We start from the raw sequence: 20,009 nt of genomic DNA on the forward strand, positions 1-20,009 counted from the left end.
TTATCCTTTCGGTCATGTCCCTAAGCTCATGACCATAGGTGAGGATGGGAACGAAGATCGACCGGTAAATTGAAAGCTTTCCCTTCTGGCTCAGCTCCTTCTTCACCACAACAGATCGATACAACGTCCGCATTACTGAAGACGCCGCACCGATCCGCCTGTCGATCTCACGATCCACTCTTACCTCACTTGTGAACAAGACTCCTAAGTACTTGAACTCCTCCACTTGGGGCAGGGTCTCCTCCCCAACCCAGAGATGTCACTCCACCCTTTTCCGGTAAAGAACCATGGCCTCGGACTGGGAGGTGCTGATTCGCATTCCGGTCGCTTCACACTCGGCTGCGAATCAATCCAGTGAGAGCTGAAGATCCCGCCCAGTTGAAGCCATCAGGACCACATCATCCGCAAAAAGCAGAGACCTAATCCCGCAGCCACCAAACCGGAACCCCTCAACGCCTTGACTGCGCCTAGAAATTCTGTCCATAAAAGTTATGACCAGAATCGGTGACAAAGGGCAGCCTTGGCGGGGTCCAACACTCACCCTCACTATTTGTATGTTCTCTATATCCAAGGTTATATATTATTCTAACTGTTCTTTTTTAATATAGTTAGCGAGGGAAGTGTCCCTTTGTATTTATTTCCCCGTATTACTGCATAACTTGAGTAAAAAAAAATGTAAGAAAACTTTTCACAGTCATTATGGAGTATTTTCTGTAGAATTTGGAGAACAAAAATGAACTTATTTGATTTTGAACATGTGGAAACATTTGATACTGTCACTGCGAGGTTTGTTCTCCCGGGATGCAAAACTGACCACTCCAGATGAAAGCGTGAAGGTGGGACTTGATCCATTTTTCATAAATGATCCAACTACCAAAATACAGGCAAAAACACAAAATGGCAAGCGTGCCTCACAAACAGGAAGCTAAGACTTAGCATAGACTAGGGAACAGACAAATCTTACTTGACATAAGCATGAAGCAAAGAATGAAGCTACCCCGAGTGTGGCGAGCAACGTGAATAAATAGCTCTCTGATTAGTGATCAACAGCAGGTGAACGTGCTGAACACTAATCAGAGGCAGGTGAAACCAATTAGTACCCATGGTAACCAAACCAAACACTCGAATTGCACAAAACAGCAACTAAAAGAGTCCAAAACTAACAGAACATATCTAAACAAAACATGAACCGGACCACGGATCATGAGAGATACGCTTTGAATACTTTCCTGGATGCACCGTGTACAAGTTGAAAGTGGATAAGGGGGACACGGGCGCTTCTTGGAGCCACACCGTTTAAGACAAAGGTGGGTGGACAAATGCAGCTCAGTAGCATTAGAGGCCTACTGAAATGAGATTTTCTTATTTAAACGGGGATAGCAGGTCCATTCAATGTGTCATACTTGATCATTTTGCAATATTGCCATATTTTTGCTGAAAGGATTTAGTAGCGAACATCGATGATAAAATTCGCAACTTTTGGTGCTGATAAAAAAGCCTTGCCTTTACCGGAAGTCGCAGACGATGACGTCACAAGGGTGAGGGCTCCTCACGTCCTCACATTGTTTATAATGGGAGCCTCCAGCGGCAAGAGCTACTCGGGCCGAGAAAACGACAATTTCCCCATGGAGTGCCATCTCCGGGTTGGGGAGGAGACCCTGCCCCAAGTGGAGGAGTTCAAGTACCTAGGAGTCTTGTTCACGAGTGGGGGAGGAGTGGATCGTGAGATCGACAGGCGGATCGGTGCGGCGTCTTCAGTAATGCGGACGTTGTACCGATCCGTTGGGGTGAAGAAGGAGCTGAGCCGGAAGGCAAAGCTCTCAATTTACCGGTCGATCTACGTTCCCATCCTCACCTATGGTCATGAGCTTTGGGTCATGACCGAAAGGATAAGATCACGGGTACAAGCGGCCGAAATGAGTTTCCTCCGCCGGGTGGCGGGGCTCTCCCTTAGAGATAGGTGAGAAGCTCTGCCATCCGGGAGGAACTCAACGTAAAGCCGCTGCTCCTCCACATCGAGAGGAGCCAGATGAGGTGGTTCGGGCATCTGGTCAGGATGCCACCCGAACGCCTCCCTAGGGATGTGTTTAGGGCACGTCCAGCTGGTAGGAGGCCACGGGGAAGACCCAGGACACGTTGGGAAGACTATGTCTCCCGGCTGGCCTGGGAACGCCTCGGGATCCCCCGGGAAGAGCTAGACGAAGTGGCTGGAGATAGGGAAGTCTGGGCTTCCCTGCTTAGGCTGCTGCCCCCCGCGACCCGACCTCGGATAAGCGGAAGATGATGGATGGATGGATGGATGGAATTTGAGCGAGGATGAAAGATTTGTGGATGATGATATTGATAGCGAAGGACTAGAAAAAAAACTAATAATATTTAAGTTAAAAAAAAAAAGGCGATTGCATTGAGACGGATTTAGATGTTTTTCGACACATTTAATAGGATACTCCTGGGAAAGCCCTTATCTTTCTATTGTGTTGCTAGTGTTTTAGTGAGATTAAATAGTACCTGATAGTCGGAGGGGTGTGTCCACGGGGGTCTTGAGGCCAGTCTCTGAGGGAAGTCGGCGGCAGCTGCATGGACGGCGCAAGCTCAGCTGATCTCTGGTAAGAGGCGACTTTTTACCACAATTTTCTAACCGAAACCTGCCGGTTGACAAGTGGTCGGGATCCATGTTCGCTTGACCGCTCTGATCCATAGTAAAGCTTCACCTCCGGAAATATTAAACAAGGAATCACCGTGTGTTTGTGTGGCTAAAGGCTAAAGCTTCCCAACTCCATCTTTCTACTTTGACTTCTCCATTATTAATTGAACAAATTGCAAAAGATTCAGCAACACAGATGTCCAGAATACTGTTTATTTGCGCGATGAAAAGAGACGACTTTTAGCCGCAAATGGTGCTGGCTAATATGTCCTCTAGAGTGAAGTGAAGTGAATTATATTTATATAGCGCTTTTTCTCTAGTAACTCAAAGCGCTTTACATAGTGAAACCCAATATCTAAGTTACATTTAAACCAGTGTGGGTGGCACTGGGAGCAGGTGGGTAAAGTGTCTTGCCCAAGGACACAACGACAGTGACTAGGATGGCGGAAGCGGGAATCGAACCTGCAACCCTCAAGTTGCTGGCACGGACACTCTACCAACCGAGCTATGCTGCCCCATGACGTTACTCGCACGCGTTTTAATTTCCTTCTCCAAATGCTGTTTTTTTCATGTCACAATCCAGTTTGTTTTTTTTATTAAAAAAAGTATTGTCCCAAGGGTTGAGACAAAGGTGGGCGGACAAATGGCAGCTCATTAGCATTAAAGCTACAGACACACAAAACGGCCTGTTCCCAGAAGAGCTTACTAAAAGCACTGTTAGTGTCTAAATTCGAAAAATCACAGCTAGATTCTGGATTTGGCATTTCAAATTGGTCAAAAAATGTCCCAAAAAAAAGTTTGACACTGGAACAGATTAGCATTTCTATCAATAGTAGAATACTTAAAACCTGCTTGGAAAATTGGACTCAATAATTCAATTAAAAAGTATTGTGTTTCAGCTGCGTGACCCACGGCACCGGCGGGGGTGCTGACACTGTTTGGGTGGTGTACGTGGACGACCTGGACTGCCTCCGAAAACGGTGGGAATGGTGCCGCCGGGCGCCTCTTTGAGTCCCTGCTGCGGCGGTTGGGGTCAGCGACTTTTTTTTGTCACATTGCTTTTTTTAGGTTCCGATCCACTTTTTTTTTAAATAAAAAAATGTAATCTCCCAATGCTGTTTTTTTATTTGTTTTATGGACCCAATTCTGTTTTTATGTCCAAATCCATTTTTTAATACAAAGATTAAATGTCCTAATTCTGTTTTTTTTATTTGTTTCCTTGACCCAATGCAGGTTTTTTTTACGTATTTCTCTTGTCCCAATGATGGTTGTTGTTTTGGTATTTTTTCCCTCTCAAAATGCTGTCTTTTTTTCCATGTCTCAATCCAGTTCGTTTTTTTTTTTATTAAAAAAAATTATTGTCCCGAGGGTTGAGACAAGGGTGGATGGACAAATGGCAGCTCATTAGCATTAAAGCTACGGACACACAAAACGGCCTGTTCCCAGAAGAGCTTACTAAAAGCACTGTTAGGGTCTAAATTCGAAAAATCACAGCTAGATTCTGGATTTGGCATTTCAAATTGGTCAAAAAATGTCCCAAAAAAAAGTTTGACCCTGGAACAGATTAGCATTTCTATCAATAGTAGAATACTTAAAACCTGCTTGGAAAATTGGGGACTCAATTGAACTCAATAATTCAATTAAAAAGTATTGTGTTTCAGCTGCGTGACCCACGGCACCGGCGGGGGTGCTGACACTGTTTGGGTGGTGTACGTGGATGACCTGGACTGCCTCCGAAAACGGTGGGAATGGTGCCTCTTTGAGTCCCTGCTGCGGCGGTTGGGGTCAGCGATTTTTTTTTGTCACATTGCTTTTTTTAGGTTCCGATCCACTTTTTTTTTAAATAAAAAAATGTAATGTCCCAATGCTGTTTTTTTATTTGTTTTATGGACCCAATGCTGTTTTTATGTCCAAATCCATTTTTTTATACAAATATTAAATGTCCTAATTCTGTTTTTTTTATTTGTTTCCTTGACCCAAAGCAGTTTTTTTAACGTATTTCTCTTGTCCCAATGATGGTTGTTGTTTTGGTATTTTTTCCTTCTCAAAATGCTGTCTTTTTTTCCATGTCTCAATCCAGTTCGTTTTTTTTTTTTATTAAAAAAAATTATTGTCCCGAGGGTTGAGACAAGGGTGGATGGACAAATGGCAGCTCATTAGCATTAAAACTACGGACACACAAAACGGCCTGTTCCCAAAAGAGCTTACTAAAAGCACTGTTACAGTGTCTAAATTTGACATTTCAAATTGGTCAAAAATGTCCCAAAAATAGTTTGACCCCGGAACAGTTTAGCATTTCTATCAATAGTAGAATAATTGAAACCTGCTCGGAAAATTGTGGACTCAAATGGACTCAAGAATTCAATTAAAAAAGTGTTGTGTTTCAGCTGCGTACATACCATGGCAGCTGCATGACCCACGGCACCGGCGGGGGTGCTGACACTGTTCGGGTGGTGCACGTGGACGTTCGGACCGCCTCCGACAGCGGTGGGAACGGCGCCGCCGGGCCCCTGTTTGAGTCCCTGCGGGGGGTGGGTCAGCGACTGCTGACTGTTGAGCAACGACAGCCGCAGGGCCGGGAGGCTCTTCTGTTGACGGGGGCGCACAAGACGGAAAGTTAAAACTCTGTTGTTGCAAGAACATGAAACGGTTAAATATCGGGATACTTCCCAGCTCGCACGAACACCACACAAGCCATTAGCTATTTGGGATCGAACCGATGTGGCTGTCACACACCCACACAAAGACAATATTTCAGGCATTTTTTTTTTTTGGGACGCCAGCGACTTCCCATTGCATGACAACATGTGTTTGTGGCCGCATCGGGCGCTCGGCTGCCTTGATGTGACGCTCATCATGCTTGGCTGGAGAAACCTGCTGGCTACTGGCAGGGACGGCTACCGGGGCCACTGTCACACACAGTCAGAAATCAGGCCAGAGGGCCGTGTGTGTGTGTGTGTGTGTGTGTGTGTGTGTGTGTGTCATTCTAGTGTCAGCCGTAGACATTACTAGCAACAAGGGGGGGTCACTTTAGGAAAACACGTAAAAGGGGCCGCTTAGGGAATCAGGATGGAGGGGGATGATTTAAGGGCGCGGGTCAATGAAGAGATCAGTGAGCCATTTAAGGGGTCATTTTTGGTTGAACCCCACCTGGTAACTGATAAAACAGAACAATGGTTAGTGGAGGGTCCCACCTTCAGAAAGGGCACCAGGTAAGGCTGCGGCGAGGACTTGAGCTCCGTCTGCAGCCGGCTGGTGAACTCCTCAGGCTCGATCTTGGCATCCTTTTTTTTTTTTTTTTTCCAGGCAGACAGGAAAGACGAACAGAACAATGAACCCCACTTCAAATGAAAGACATTACATGATGTAAACCTAGGAGACCTAAACATGGCGCTCATCCTGTCTCCTCCAGGCGACCGGCTCATTATTTATGTCATTTAAAAGAATAATAGGACGAGAGGAGGGCCAGGGTTTCATGCCGCCATCTGCAGGCGAGAAAAGCTCCCTACAACTTGGTTTGATTCTCCGTTGGGCTGGGCGATCTGGCCTCTTTTTAATATCTCGATATTTTTGGGCCATATCGCGATGCGCGATATATATCTCGATATGTTGCCTTAGCCTTGAATGAACACTTGATACATATAATCACAGCAGTATGATGATTCTATGTGTCTACATTAAAACATTATTGTTCATACTGCATTAATACGTGCTCATTTTAAACTTTCAAGTCAATTGACCAAAACTGTATTTATCAAACACTTATTAAGCAGTGGCACAAACATTCATGTCATTTCAAAACAGAAAGTGCAAGATTGTCAGAGACATTTTAAAACAAGCTATTAGTGCACTTTTGTGCATGATGTCACTAAGATGACATATCAAAACAACAATAAATTAAAGTGCACTTTTTGTAAAGAACGCCACTACAATAGTTTAAAACAAATAAAGTGCACCTTTGTGCATGATGTCACACAAGATATTTCAATAAGTACCAAATAAAAATCAGCTGCATAATAGGAAACCAAATAGTGTCTGTCCTTCGCTTTGTGGTAGGTTACTGTGGACATTATCTCCTTTTGTTGTTGACTATTTTATTCATACGGCGTTGATCTGGAAATGTTTGCCTCGACATTTTGATGCTGTCTGTGGACGTGTGGCTCGAATTGAAATGTTGACATGCGGAGTAAGCACTCTTCATTCTCTCGCAGGTGACTTTTCAAATGATGCTACGCTATTGCCCCACACTTGACAAATTACGGTTGTCTGTTCGACATATTCCCACTTGAAGCCAAACCCCCACCAGACCATGGACCCCCTGCTATTTTTCTTGGGAATTAAAGGCCTACTGAAATGAGATTGTCTTATTTAAACGAGGATAGCAGGTCCATTCTATGTGTCAGACTTGATCATTTCGCGATATTCCCATATTTTTGCTGAAAGGATTTAGTAGAGAACATCGACGATAAAGTTCGCAACTCTTGGTCGCTAATAAAAAAGCCTTGCCTGTACCGGAAGTAGCAGACGATGCGCGCGTGGCGTCACTGGTTGTAGAGCTCCCTACCTCCTCACATTGTTTACAATCATAGCCACCATCAGCTAGAGCGATTTGGAATGAGAAAGCGACAATTTCCCCATTAATTTGAGCGAGGATGAAAGATTCGTGGATGAGGATAGTGAGAGTGAAGGACTAAAAAAAAAAAAAGGCGAGGACAGTGGGAGCGATTCAGATGTTATTAGACACATTTACTAGGATAATTCTGGAAAATCCCTTATCTTCTTTTTGTGTTACTAGTGTTTTAGTGAGATTATATGGTACCTGAAAGTCAGAGGGGTGTAGCCACGGTTGTGGTGACCCCCATTGTCTCCGTTGGGAGGAGGTAATAGTCCGCAGCAGCTGCAGGAGGAATCAAGCTCCGCTCATAACTACGGTAAGAGCCGACTTATTACCACAATTTTCTCACCAAAACCTACCGGTTGACATGTGGTCGGGAATCATGTTCGCTTGACCACTCTGTTCCATAGTAAAACTTCACCTTCGGGAATTTTAAACAAGGAAACACCGGCTGTGTTTGTGTGGCTAAAGGCAGCTGCAATACACCGCTTGACCACTTCCATCTTTCTACTTTGACGTCTCCATTATTATTGAACAAATTGCAAAAGATTCAGCAACACAGGTGTCCAGAAAACTGTTTAATTATGCGATTAAAGCAGACCACTTATAGCTTGGATGGGGCTGGAAAAAAATGTCTGCTACAACCCGAGACGTCAACGCACGCGTCCTCATACCGCGACGTTTTCAACAGGACACTTCGCGGGAAATTTAAAATTGTAATTTAGTAAACTAAAAAGGCCTTATTGGCATGTGTTGCAATGTTAAGATTTCATCATTGACATATAAACTATCAGACTGCGTGGTCGGTAGTAGTGGGTTTCAGTAGGCGTTTAATTCTTCCTTCATTTGTTATCAGATTTGCACCTTCTTTCTCTCGTATTACTACTCGCACCACAGCTAACGTTACCCATGCTGCTACCTCTCTGCTTCGCGAGGGCGTATGACACGACTGTATGTGACGTATGTAAGAAAGTGCGCTTGTTTTATCCCTCTGTGAGAAGGAGAGACAAGAATGAGTGATTAGAGCCTGTAGTGTTATGCCAGCAGCTAAAAGCAACTGTGTGTGAACGTATACTCGAATATCACGATATAGTCATGTTCTATATCACACAGAGACAAACCCGCGATATATCGAGTATATCGATATATCGCCCAGCTCTAATTCTCGGGTGTGTTTGTTTTCACGACGCTCACCAGCAGGTCCTGAACCAGAGCTTTGACGTTCTTGGAGGTCTCGGGCGACGGCGAATTGTGGGACGCCAGCTTGATGAGGGTGGCCAGGAAGTTTTTACACTTCTTCACGTTCTCCTGCATTTCCTGTCATGAGAGAGACAAACGTGTTTATTTGTTTATAAATTGGCATTTCCAAGTAAAAGTGTATATGCGAAACATTCACGTCCTTCTTTCCCTGCATGGGTAAAGTGAGCGTGTTGGACCACATAAAGAGTCACCATGCCTTTAGCTTTACCATTAAATGAAGTGAATTAAGTGAAATAAACAATTCCTCAAGGCAGAGAAAATTCCTTGTTTTTTGGGGGTAATCGATGTACTCAAATTACTCAAGGAATTGTTTCACCCCTTATCTGAAATATGAAAAAGAAATCGTGTAAATCCAATAATCATCTTATCATTAAAATAGACCTCAAATTAATTTATACGTTTCCATGTACTAAATTAGTCAGATTTCTCAAATAGTTCGCTTTTCCGCATTTAGACACCTACGTGCACTAGAGATGCGCAGATAGGCAATTACATCATCCGCAACCGCATCACTAAAGTCGTCATTCACCCGAACCAATATTTTATCAGAACCGCAACCGCCCGCCACCCGCCCGTTGTTATATATCCGGAGTGGGCGAACTTTACACCTAAAAGGGCTAGTTTGACCCGTGTCACAAAGTAAAGAAGGCAATGGGAGCCGCTAACGTTCTCGCGAATATCCGATGATGCTGATCCAGATAACGAGAATAAGGGCGTGCTGCGAAGCCATTGCCTTTGACGCCTTCTACATCATGTGCGAACCGTTTGCCAGCCCAGCAACATGTTGTATGCAGCTTCCGCAAACACACGCACACGACTGCGAGGATTACTGGGTTATACAGAGTACACTGATGGTTGTGATATAAACAATTTTAACACTTTTACTAATATGCGCCACGCTGTGAAGCCACACCAAACATTTCAGGAGAACATCCTCACAGTAACACAACATAGACGCAACACAACAAATACTCAGAATCCTTTGCATCCATGACACAACATGACTATATTTTATAATCCCGCACCCCCAACCCCGCCCACCTTACCGACGCACAGGGGTCTGGGGGGGTGGCGGGATTTGCTGCTAGTGGGTGTATAATATAGTGATGAAAAATCATGGATGTAAAGGATTTGGGGTATTTGTTGTGTTGCGTTTATGTTGTGTTACTGTGAGGATGTTCTCCCGAAATGTGTTTCTCATTCTTGTTTGGTGTGGCTTCACAGCGTAGCGCATAATAGTAAGAGTGTTAAAACTGTTTATATCACAACCATTAGTGTACTCTGTATCACCCAGTATGCCTCTCAGTCCTGTGTGTGTGTCGCCGCAGACAACATATTGCTGGAATGGCAAGTAGATTGTACATCATGTAGAAGGCGTCAAAGGCAAAGGCTTCATAGCACGCCCTAATACTTATTAACTGGGTGACTGCCGGCATACATTCTTGAGAATGTTTACGTCTCCTATTGTCTTCTTCGCTTTGTGACACGAGTCCAAAATGGCTCTTTGAACAGTAAAAGTCACCGATCCCTGAACCATGTATATCAAATATTTCCAAATAGTTCAACCGCCACCCGCCCGAATCTATTTAAAATCTATTTTTTCGTCATGTCACCCGCCCGACCCGCGGATTTGATTAGACCGCAAACCGCGCATCTCTAACGTGCACACTCTCTAATGCACGGCCTGCATTGTTGATTCTGAAGGCCCCTGGCAGATTTCGTACAGCATGGCAACATAAGCCAGCTGAATTCTGATTGGATACAAACTCTAAAGTAAAATTGACAGCACCGGAGGGAGCATAATATGACATAAAGAGAAGATGAATACTTTTAGTTATTTAGGGAAAGTAAATTCAAAAATACTTTGGTCTTTAATTATGTTCATGGTTTCTGGTTATGTTAGGCCAGCAGAGAAGGCCGACCACTGCCAAAATATAAGGTTTTGGATCATAATGTGATCCAAAGTGATAGACCGGTCTTCAAGCCAGGGTCTTCTAAAGACCTCAAAAACTTGTCTTAAAACCCGTGGAGACTGTCACTCCAAGGATCGGAATCAAATTGTGACTAGCCTGAAAATTCCCTCCTCTAATCCATCCATCCATTTCCTACCGCTTGTCGCTTTCGGTGCTGCGGGGGGTGCCGGAGCCTATCTCAGCTACATTCCGGCGGAAGGCGGAGTACACCCTGGACAAGTCGCCATCTCATATGTTTTGTAATAATACGAATCCATGGGGGGAAAAATTTTCAATAATTACTTTGTTTTTGTGCCAAATAACGCATTTTACATTATTAAAACAAAAAGTTAAACCTACCTGACACAACTCTGACCTAAAATGGAACTCAGCACTATTGAAAATAGGACTAGCACTAACGCAGAGAAAATGTCCACGGAAATTCTCAATTATTATTCCGGTCAGTGACGGAGCAGGAAGGGGCTAGGAACACATTTTTTGTAAAATGTCATATCAATGATCCTGTCATTCATTGACTGACAGTTTAATTGCGTTTTTTCTATGCAATATGGATTACAGGGCCCTAGGCACAGCCCATAGGCTATATCTCCCAGACTCTGGAACAATTTGCACCAGTCCCTCTGTGATCTTAACTGTGTTGAAACTTTTAAGAAACATTTGAAAACTACCTGGGGATAGGTTGATTGGCAACACTAAATTGGCCCTAGTGTGTGAATGTGAGTGTGAATGTTGTCTGTCTATCTGTGTTGGCCCTGCGATGAGGTGGCGACTTGTCCAGGGTTTACCCCGCCTTCCGCCCGATTGTAGCTGAGATAGGCGCCAGCGCCCCGCGCGACCCCAAAAAGGGAATAAGCGGTAGAAAATGGATGGATATTTTTAGTAAAGCTTTTAGTTAATGCACCTTTTAACTATCATCTTAATCCACTTTGTATGCTTTTTATGATGTTGCCCCTGTTGCTTTAAATGAATTGTTGTTTTACTTCACCTGTTTTGTACAGCGCTTTGTGATTTTATCTGTGAAAAGCGCTTTATAAATACAATTTACTTACTTACTTACTTACTTGTTGGCTTTCACAAAGTCTGCTTGATTAGCATTGTTGTTGATGGGGAAGGGATCTGTGGTTACTCCTGCTTTGTCACGCGATCAGATCAAGACTGGCTTCCTCATCATCTCTCAAAACGGCTCGGGGAATCTCAGTGAGATTGATACTATTTTGATCCGTCCATCCATTCTTTTTCTACCGCTTGTCTCTTTCGGGGTCGCAGGGGGTGCTGGAGCATATCTTAGCTGCATTCAGGCAGAAGGCGGGGTATACCCTGGACAAGTCGACATCTATTTATTGTGTTTATTTACAAACTTTGAAAGTCTTTTTTCTTCATCTTCTTCTTTTGTTTAATGGTGGTTGGCAAGCAACATTCTGGTGTGCATTTTCGCCACCTACTGAAATGGAGTGCGAACCGAGGTGGAGCCCTATTCTATATTCTTTTATTTAGCCCAGTGTTTTTTAAATGTGTTTATAAAGCTTTATAACTTATGTGTTCTGAGTGCAAACATAAAATATCTTCCACTCCTAACCTAATCTTCTCTTTTGCTGACTTACTTTCCAGTATTTCCCTTTCTCTATTGTACTTCCTACAATGTATTAAAACATGTCCTACACTTTCTATCTGATGGCAGTAGTCACACAGCCCTGTAGTATGTTTCCCTATCAATTTCAATGAACTATTTAGATGTGTATGTCCTAATCTCATTCTAGTAATAATGTCTTCTTCCTTCCTGTTTCTACCCCCTCCTCTCATTACACCCACTCTCCTCTAGACTTTGTAATACTCTCTACTTTTTGTTTCCTTATTCCAATTATCCTGCCACTTTTTTTGTGTTCTAAACTTCCATCTCAATTATGTTCTTCATTTCTTCTTTACTGTGCTTAATCTCCATGTTTACTTGTGTTTTAGTGGTTGCTTGGAAGTCTTTTGGTGTCATAAATCAGACATAGAAAACCCGTTTCCATTTGAGTTGGGAAACTGTGTTAGAGGTAAATGAAAACTAAATAAAATGATTTGCAAATCCTTTTCAACCCATATTCAATTGAATGCACTACAAAGACAAGTTAAAACTCAAACTCATAAACTTTATTTTTTTTTTTTGCAAATAATAATTTACTTAGAATTTCATGGCTGCAACACGTGCCAAAGTAGTTGGGAAAGGGCATGTTCACCACTGTGTTACATCACCTTTTCTTTTAACAATACTCAATAAACGTTTGGAGACTGAGGAAAGTAATTGTTGAAGCTTTGAAAGTGGAATTCTTTCCCATTCTTGTTTTATGTAGCGCTTCAGTCGTTCAACAGTCCGGGGTCTCCGCTGTCGTATTTTACGCTTTATAATGCGCCACACATTTTCGATGGGAGACAGGTCTGGACTGCAGGCGGGCCAGGAATGTACCCGCACGCTTTTTTTACGAAGCCACACTGTTGAAACACGTGCTGAATGTGGCTTGGCATTGTCTTGCTGAAATAAGCAGGGGCGTCCATGAAAAAGACGGCGCTTATATGGCAGCATATGTTGTTCCAAAACCTGTATGTATCTTTAAACATTAATGGTGCCTTCACAGATGTGTAAGTTACCCATGCCTTGGGCACTAAGGCACCCCCATACCATCACAGATGCTGGCTTTTCAACTTTGCATCGATAACAGTCTGGATGGTTCGCTTCCACTTTGGTCCGGATGACACAATGTCGAATATTTCCAAAAACAATTTGAAATGTGGACTCGTCAGACCACAGAACACTTTTCCACTTTGCATCAGTCCATCTTGTATGATCTCGGGCCCAGAGAAGCCGGCGGCGTTTCTGGATATTTATCAGTTTGAACATCAAATATGTTGTCTTTGTAGCATATTCAACTGAATATGGGTTGAAAATTATTTGCAAATCATTGTGTTCCGTTTAAATTTACATCTAACACAATTTCCCTCGGCAGTGTTCTTGAGGGTGGATGGGAGTTTGCCCAACCAGTCTACATGTGCTTTGTGGACCGTGTCCCTCGGGAAGTCCTGTGGGGAGTGCTCAGAGAGTATGGGGTACCGGACTGTCTTGTTGTGGCGGTCCGATCCCTGTATGATCAGTGTCAGAGCTTGGTCCTAATTGCCGGAAGTAAGTCGGACACGTTTCCAGTGAGGGTTGGACTCCACCAAGGCTGTCCTTTGTCACCGATTCTGTTCATAACTTTTATGGACAAAATTTCTAGGCGCAGTCAAGACGCTGAGGGGTTCCGGTTGGGTGGCCGCGGGATTAGGTCTCTGCTTTTTGCAGATGATGTGCTCCTGATGGCTTCATCTGGCCGGGATCTTAAGCTCTTGGATCGGTTCGCAGCCGAGTCTGAAGCGACTGGAATGAGAATCAGCACCTCCAAATCCGAGTCCATGGTTCTCGCCCGGAAAAGGATGGAGTGCCATCTCCGGGTTGGGGAGGACACCCTGCCCCAAGTGGAGGAGTTCAAGTACCTAGGAGTCTTGTTCACGAGTGGAGGAAGAGTGGATTGTGAGATCGACAGGCGGATCGGTGCGCCGTCTTCAGTAATGCGGACGTTGTACCGATCCGTTGTGGTGGTGAAGGAGCTTAGCCGGAAGGCAAAGCTCTCAATTTACCGGTCGATCTACGTTCCCATCCTCACCTATGGTCATGAGCTTTGGGTCATGACCGAAAGGATTAGATCACGGGTACAAGCGGCCGAAATGAGTTTCCTCCGCCGTGTGGTGGGGCTCTCCCTTAGAGATAGAGTGAGAAGCTCTGTCATCCGGGAGGAACTCAAAGTAAAGCTGCTGCTCCTCCACATCGAGAGGAGCCAGATGAGGTGGTTCAGGCATCTGGTCAGGATGCCACCCAAACGCCTCACCGGGGGGGGGGTTTTAGGGCACATCCAACCAGTAGGAGGCCACGGGGAAGACCCAGGACACGCTGGGAAGACTATGTCTCCCGGCTGGCCTGGGAACGCCTCGGGATCCCCCGGGAAGAGCTAGACGAAGTGGTTGGGGAGAGGGAAGTCTGGGCTTCCCTGCTTAGGCTGTTACCCCCGCGACCCGACCTCGGATAAGCGGAAGATGATGGATGGATGGATGGACAATTTCCCAACTCATATGGAAACAGGGTTTGTATATGATAAAGGCTTTAAAATAGAGGCAACTTGTTTTTCCACTCTACTGCTACTTTAAGTATTTACCTTCTTTCTTTTTGCACAAGCTTGCTCAAAGGTTATCCTACATTATGGAATGTGGCCGAGTATCGCGGCTCGTGTGTGTCCTTGGGTTGGCTTTCCTTGTGTGAATGTATGGATGCAAACGTGGCGAGGACACGTGTGAGACTCTTTGTCGGCGGCCAGCTGCGAGAAGGGTCGGGGCTCGTGACACAGCCAGCCTGCTGGCAGCAGTGACAACATTCCCATCAGCGAACATCAGGCATGAAGTTAAAAAAAAAGTAGGAGATAGAGGGAGAGAAAACAGACCTGGGACACGATAGGTCCTCCGGGGGCCGTCGGTGGAGGCTGCGCGGGCTGGGAGGCGGCCTGGGTCGGGACCTGGGGGGCCATAACCACGGGGGTCTGCTGCGGAGCCGTCACCGCCACGGCCGGCGCCACGGGGCCCTTCTGCAAAGAGCGAGGACGGAGACAAGAGAGATAAACAGGACGTGACGCCTGGCTCGCAGCAAGGCCACGGAGAACAGGAGGCGGGCGCCGCGGCACTCCTGTCACATCTGGTGCGGCGAACTTCTTGGACGTCGCTTAACAGACAAGGAGGACGACGGACGGAGGAGGGAGGGGTTGGTGACAAGCTGGAGGCTGAGAAAGGCATCAGAGCCACGGTTTTTTTTTTTCCGTGGTTATCATCCACCTGACCAGGAAGACCTGCTTTTAACATTCTTAACATGATTCAATTGTAACTTTATGTCATTTTTACCACATTTTGTCAAGAACTAAATGAGCGTGAAGCGGTTTGACACTATTTAGTATGTTCCCCAGGGCCGTGTTCACACTGGCCCCCGACATACGTGTCATTTGATCCCATCAGGCAGCTCCAAGACCAGGTGCGAATGGAGCTCAAATACATAACCAGAGCCGCCCCTGGGCAAAATAGGGCCCTAAGCAGAAGTATATTCCTGTTACAATTTCTTTTCACACTTTTGCTATTTATGTGAAACTATTTTCGGATGTTTTAATCACGCTCAAATTCTATTTAGTGCTAAAAAATATATATATTCAAATCCAAATTGCGTTTTATGGTTCATAATTTTCTAGAATAGCTTTACAAATAAAACAAAAATGTTTTAAGATTTTTTTTTCTAATAAAAATATTAAACAACTATTATTGATATTACTAATATTTATACTGTTTTTAGTTGTACTTTTTTTTTTTTTACAAATGTTTTTAATGTGTTTTGTATTACATTAACGTAAGTATTATAAAGCTAAAATTGGAGTTCCTCTACTTTCTTTTATTAGAATGATTAACTTTTGAAAATAATAATTATTTATTTGGAGCAATTTGAAATTGATCATTTTTTGTGACTTAAACATTTTACTTTTTTTTTTAAAATACGATTTTTAGGCAAACAGTGCTTATATGAGTCGTACGCCAGCAGCAAAGAGGTTCTCTTGTAACATGTTTTGAAAAGGTTTTATCATAATTAATACACTGCGATGAGGTGGCAACTTGTCCAGGGTTTACGCCGCCTTCCGCCCGATTGTAGCTGAGATAGGTACAGCGCCCCCCCGCAACCCCAAAGGGAATAAGCGGTAGAAAATGGATGGATGGATGGATGGATGGATAATCAATACAACAAATAATTTATTTTGAGTATCGTGTTTAAACAAGAATCGACTCTGAATTGAACCGGCACCCCAAAAATCGGAATCGAATTGTGACGTGCCCGAAAATTCCCACCGCTAATCCATCCATTTCCTACCGCTTGTCCCTTTCGGGCTCGCGGGGGGGTGCTGGAGCCAATCTCAGTTGCATTCGGGCGGAAGGCGGGATACACCCTGGACAAGTCACCACCTCATATGTTTTGTACTGAAACGAATTCATGGGGGAAAAAAATTGTTCAATAATTGTTTTATTTTTGTGCAAAAGGACGCATTTTACATTATTAAAACAAAATGTTAAACCTACCTGACACAAACAGGACCTGCACTATTTCCACGGAAATTTGCAATTATTATTCTGCTCAGTGACGGAGCAGAAAGGGGCTAGGAACAAGTTTTCAGTAAAATTTCATATCAATGGCCCTGGCATTCATTAATTGACAGTTTAATTGCGTTTCTTTCTGCAATATGGATCGCAGGGCCCTACGCACAGCCCGTAACCACAAAACATACACAGCCACCTCAATGGGGCAAATGTCCAAGTTTGGAAAGTCATTTGAAGAATTGGAATTTGAATTGAACAGGATGTTGCATTGAAAGTACAGAAAGGGGAATTAAAGTTACTCTTTTAACAAAAGACTTTGCCTAAGTACTAAAAATACTTTACAAACAGTAAGATGTACACAATTTACACAAATTCCCTTAATTTTGAATACTTGGAAAAAGTAAAGAATTCTGGGGAAATACTTTTCAATTAACTCTTTCAATATTTTCCATTATTATAAACTTGTAACACATCATGTCAAATGATCCGTTTTATAAAATATAATTGTATTCTTAATTATCAATTGGTAATATTTGCTGTAATTACAATATGTCAGTAAGTGTTCGTAGTAATATTTTTATGCTGTATCAGAATATGGCTATTCCTATGAAATATATGATTATATTTGCCTTACTTCGATTCAAATTGACATTCTAGACCAATTAGGATTGAATTACTGAAATTTGGGGGAAATTCTCAGTTCATACAGAGACAGATCTCAAGACATGTGTGCATATATTTCTTTGCATGACACCATTTTCAAAAACGAGTACACCCCTCACTTTTCAACAAGCATTTGTAATCCGTCGTGACAGGTTGGACCTTGTTTATCATTTCCTTATTTGTTGTATTTCTTGCCGTTTCAGAACTCCTTCCTCGTCAAATTCAATTAAATCATCAGTTTACCTGCACGTCGCCTCCTCTCTCTGCATTTTGGGCTCACGCCACAATGCAGTATCGTACATTGGCTTCTCAAGAGAAGACAATACAGCAATTAATTTAAGAAATAAATTAAATGAATAAATAATTAATAATACAAATGTATACATATGAATTAATTAAAGACTAGTCTGTGTACAGCTTGTATAACGGTGTAGATGTACTAGACACTAAAATGACAAGACACAGCCATTATTCTCTAAATCAGGGGTCACCAACGCGGTGCCCGCAGGCACCAGGTAGCCCATCAGGACCAGATGAGTAGCCCGCTGGCCTGATCTAAAAATAGCTCAGATAGCAGCATTTACCAGTGAGCTGGCTCTATTTTTAAAATTGTATTTATTTACTGGCAAGCTGGTCTTGCTTTGCTCGACATTTTTAATTCTAAGAGAGACAAAACTCAAATAGAATTTGTATGAAAAAATTCATTTATTTTTTTACTTTGCTTCTTATAACTTTCAGAAAGACAATTTTAGAGAAAAAAATACAACCTTAAAAATGATTTTAGGATTTTTGAACACATATATCTTTTTACCTTTTAAATTATTTCCTCTTCTTTCCTGACAATTTAAATCAATGTTCAAGTAAGTCAATTTTTTTTATTGTAAAGACTAATAAATAAATTATAATTTAATTCTTTATTTTAGCTTCTGTTTTTGCGACGAATAATATATGTAAAATATTTCTTTAAACGTACTATGATTAAAAAAAAAATATATATATGTATATTTAGCAAATTGGCTATTTCTGGCAATTTATTTAAGTGTGTATCAAACTGATAGCCCTTCGCATTAATCAGTACCCAAGAAGTAGCTCTTGGTTTCAAAAAGGTTGGTGACCCCTGCTCTAAATAATAAATTGAGTCGTGCCTATTGTCAAGCAGAGCATAGTAAGTATACACTACTATAGCTGCACACTGACTTCTCTATAGTATTGTCTTTTGACAAGATATTATAAAATGCCTGTTGAAATGTGCATGCATGTACACACTTGTGTCAGACATTGTCAGCTTTCAGTCATTGCAAAAAAAAAAAAAGGTTGAAAAACACATAATTTGAATGCTCTCACTGGGCGCAGTGCGGGACATGAGGTAGAGGAGGAGGAAGAAGAAGAGGAAGAGGAGGTCTGAAGAGCAGGGCTGGAAGGAGTGGGAGTGGGAGAGGGAGACGGCGCCACCTTGGCCGGGGTCAAAGGACACTGCCTGGTGGTCTGAGAGGTCGCTGTAGACTGTGTAGAAGCAGAGAGAGAGAAAAGGGGAGAAAGAAATAGGAGAAACAAATCATGATAAATAAATAAAAAAAATTTAAAAAAATGATATATATATATATATATATATATCAAAATAAAAAAAAATAAAAAGGTACATTCAGATATTCAAAGAAAACAAGGAAAGAGGATGAACGTGAGCTTAAAAACAGAGCCGCAAGACAGGGTCAAAGGTCAGAAAGGCAAGCCAATAGCCTACTGGATTCATCACCAAACCTAACAAATGAAAGCAAATTTCAGACAACTAGCAGACACGACAATGTTGATCCACAGAATTATAAAAAATCTAAAACTGTTGACAAATTTAAAAAAAAATAACAAAAATTAATACAATAAAAAATGATAATAATAGATCGTGCCATTTTTGGTTTATGAGCAGATAAGCATGTTCGGCAGCGCATAATCACTGAGTACTTACAAACAGACACAGTGTGTAGACAGAAAAGGGAGAACGGATGCATTTTGGCTTAAAAACTAACACTGAAACGCCCTCAGGAAGAAGTGCTTTAAGTCATGACTAGCTAGCTAGTGGCTAACATCCAATCGCAGCTAGCAGTGTTTTAGCTACTTCTAAATCACTAACCCTTGCCTCCGTGGCAAAAAATTGAATATGTTTCTTACAAGTGTCATCCCTGCAGGACGGGGAATAGCTAAACATGCTTCACTACACCGTAGCTCATCGGGCGTCAAAATGTAAACAAACGCCATGCGTGGATCTACACCTGACATCCACTGTAATGATACCAAGTATAGGCGTCTATCTAGTCGATATTACTATGGATCGATATTTTTTTGGCATCGCAACATCTTCTTTATTTTTGTTTTTTATATATATATTATGTTTATAAACTCAGGAAATATGTCCCTGGACACGAGGACTTTGAATGTGATCCTGTAACGACTAGCTATCGGATTGATGGTATTATCCAAAACTAATGTAAAGTATCCACACAACAGAAAAATTGGTGATCATTACATTTTAACATAAGTGTAGATAGAATGTTAAAAGAGAATGTAAACAGATATTAATATTAAATGAACAAGAAGATGAATAATTCATTTTCTACCACTTGTCCTTAATAATTTTGACAAAATAATAGAATGAGAAATGACACAATATGTTACT

The 20,009-nt window shown here is 42.6% G+C and overlaps 1 protein-coding gene across 3 annotated transcripts in view; it reads right to left on the bottom strand.

Annotated features, from left to right (window-relative positions):
* The window catches only part of LOC133536309 (transcription initiation factor TFIID subunit 4-like), a 307,989-nt gene that overhangs the window by 243,585 nt on the left and 44,395 nt on the right, over positions 1–20,009 (bottom strand). For 2 of the 3 annotated variants that reach the window (XM_061876737.1, XM_061876752.1), the window contains exons 3-7: positions 18,686–18,844; positions 14,998–15,138; positions 8,454–8,576; positions 5,839–5,928; positions 5,044–5,232 (exon numbers count right to left, since the gene is read on the bottom strand). In XM_061876737.1, the coding sequence (XP_061732721.1) occupies positions 5,044–5,232; positions 5,839–5,928; positions 8,454–8,576; positions 14,998–15,138; positions 18,686–18,844 (702 nt within the window). The remainder of the gene's footprint in view (positions 1–5,043; positions 5,233–5,838; positions 5,929–8,453; positions 8,577–14,997; positions 15,139–18,685; positions 18,845–20,009) is intronic. The other variant, XM_061876744.1, reaches the window with a different exon arrangement.

The sequence above is a fragment of the Nerophis ophidion genome, linkage group LG02 (assembly GCF_033978795.1).
Source record: "Nerophis ophidion isolate RoL-2023_Sa linkage group LG02, RoL_Noph_v1.0, whole genome shotgun sequence".
Classification (NCBI taxonomy): domain Eukaryota; kingdom Metazoa; phylum Chordata; class Actinopteri; order Syngnathiformes; family Syngnathidae; genus Nerophis; species Nerophis ophidion.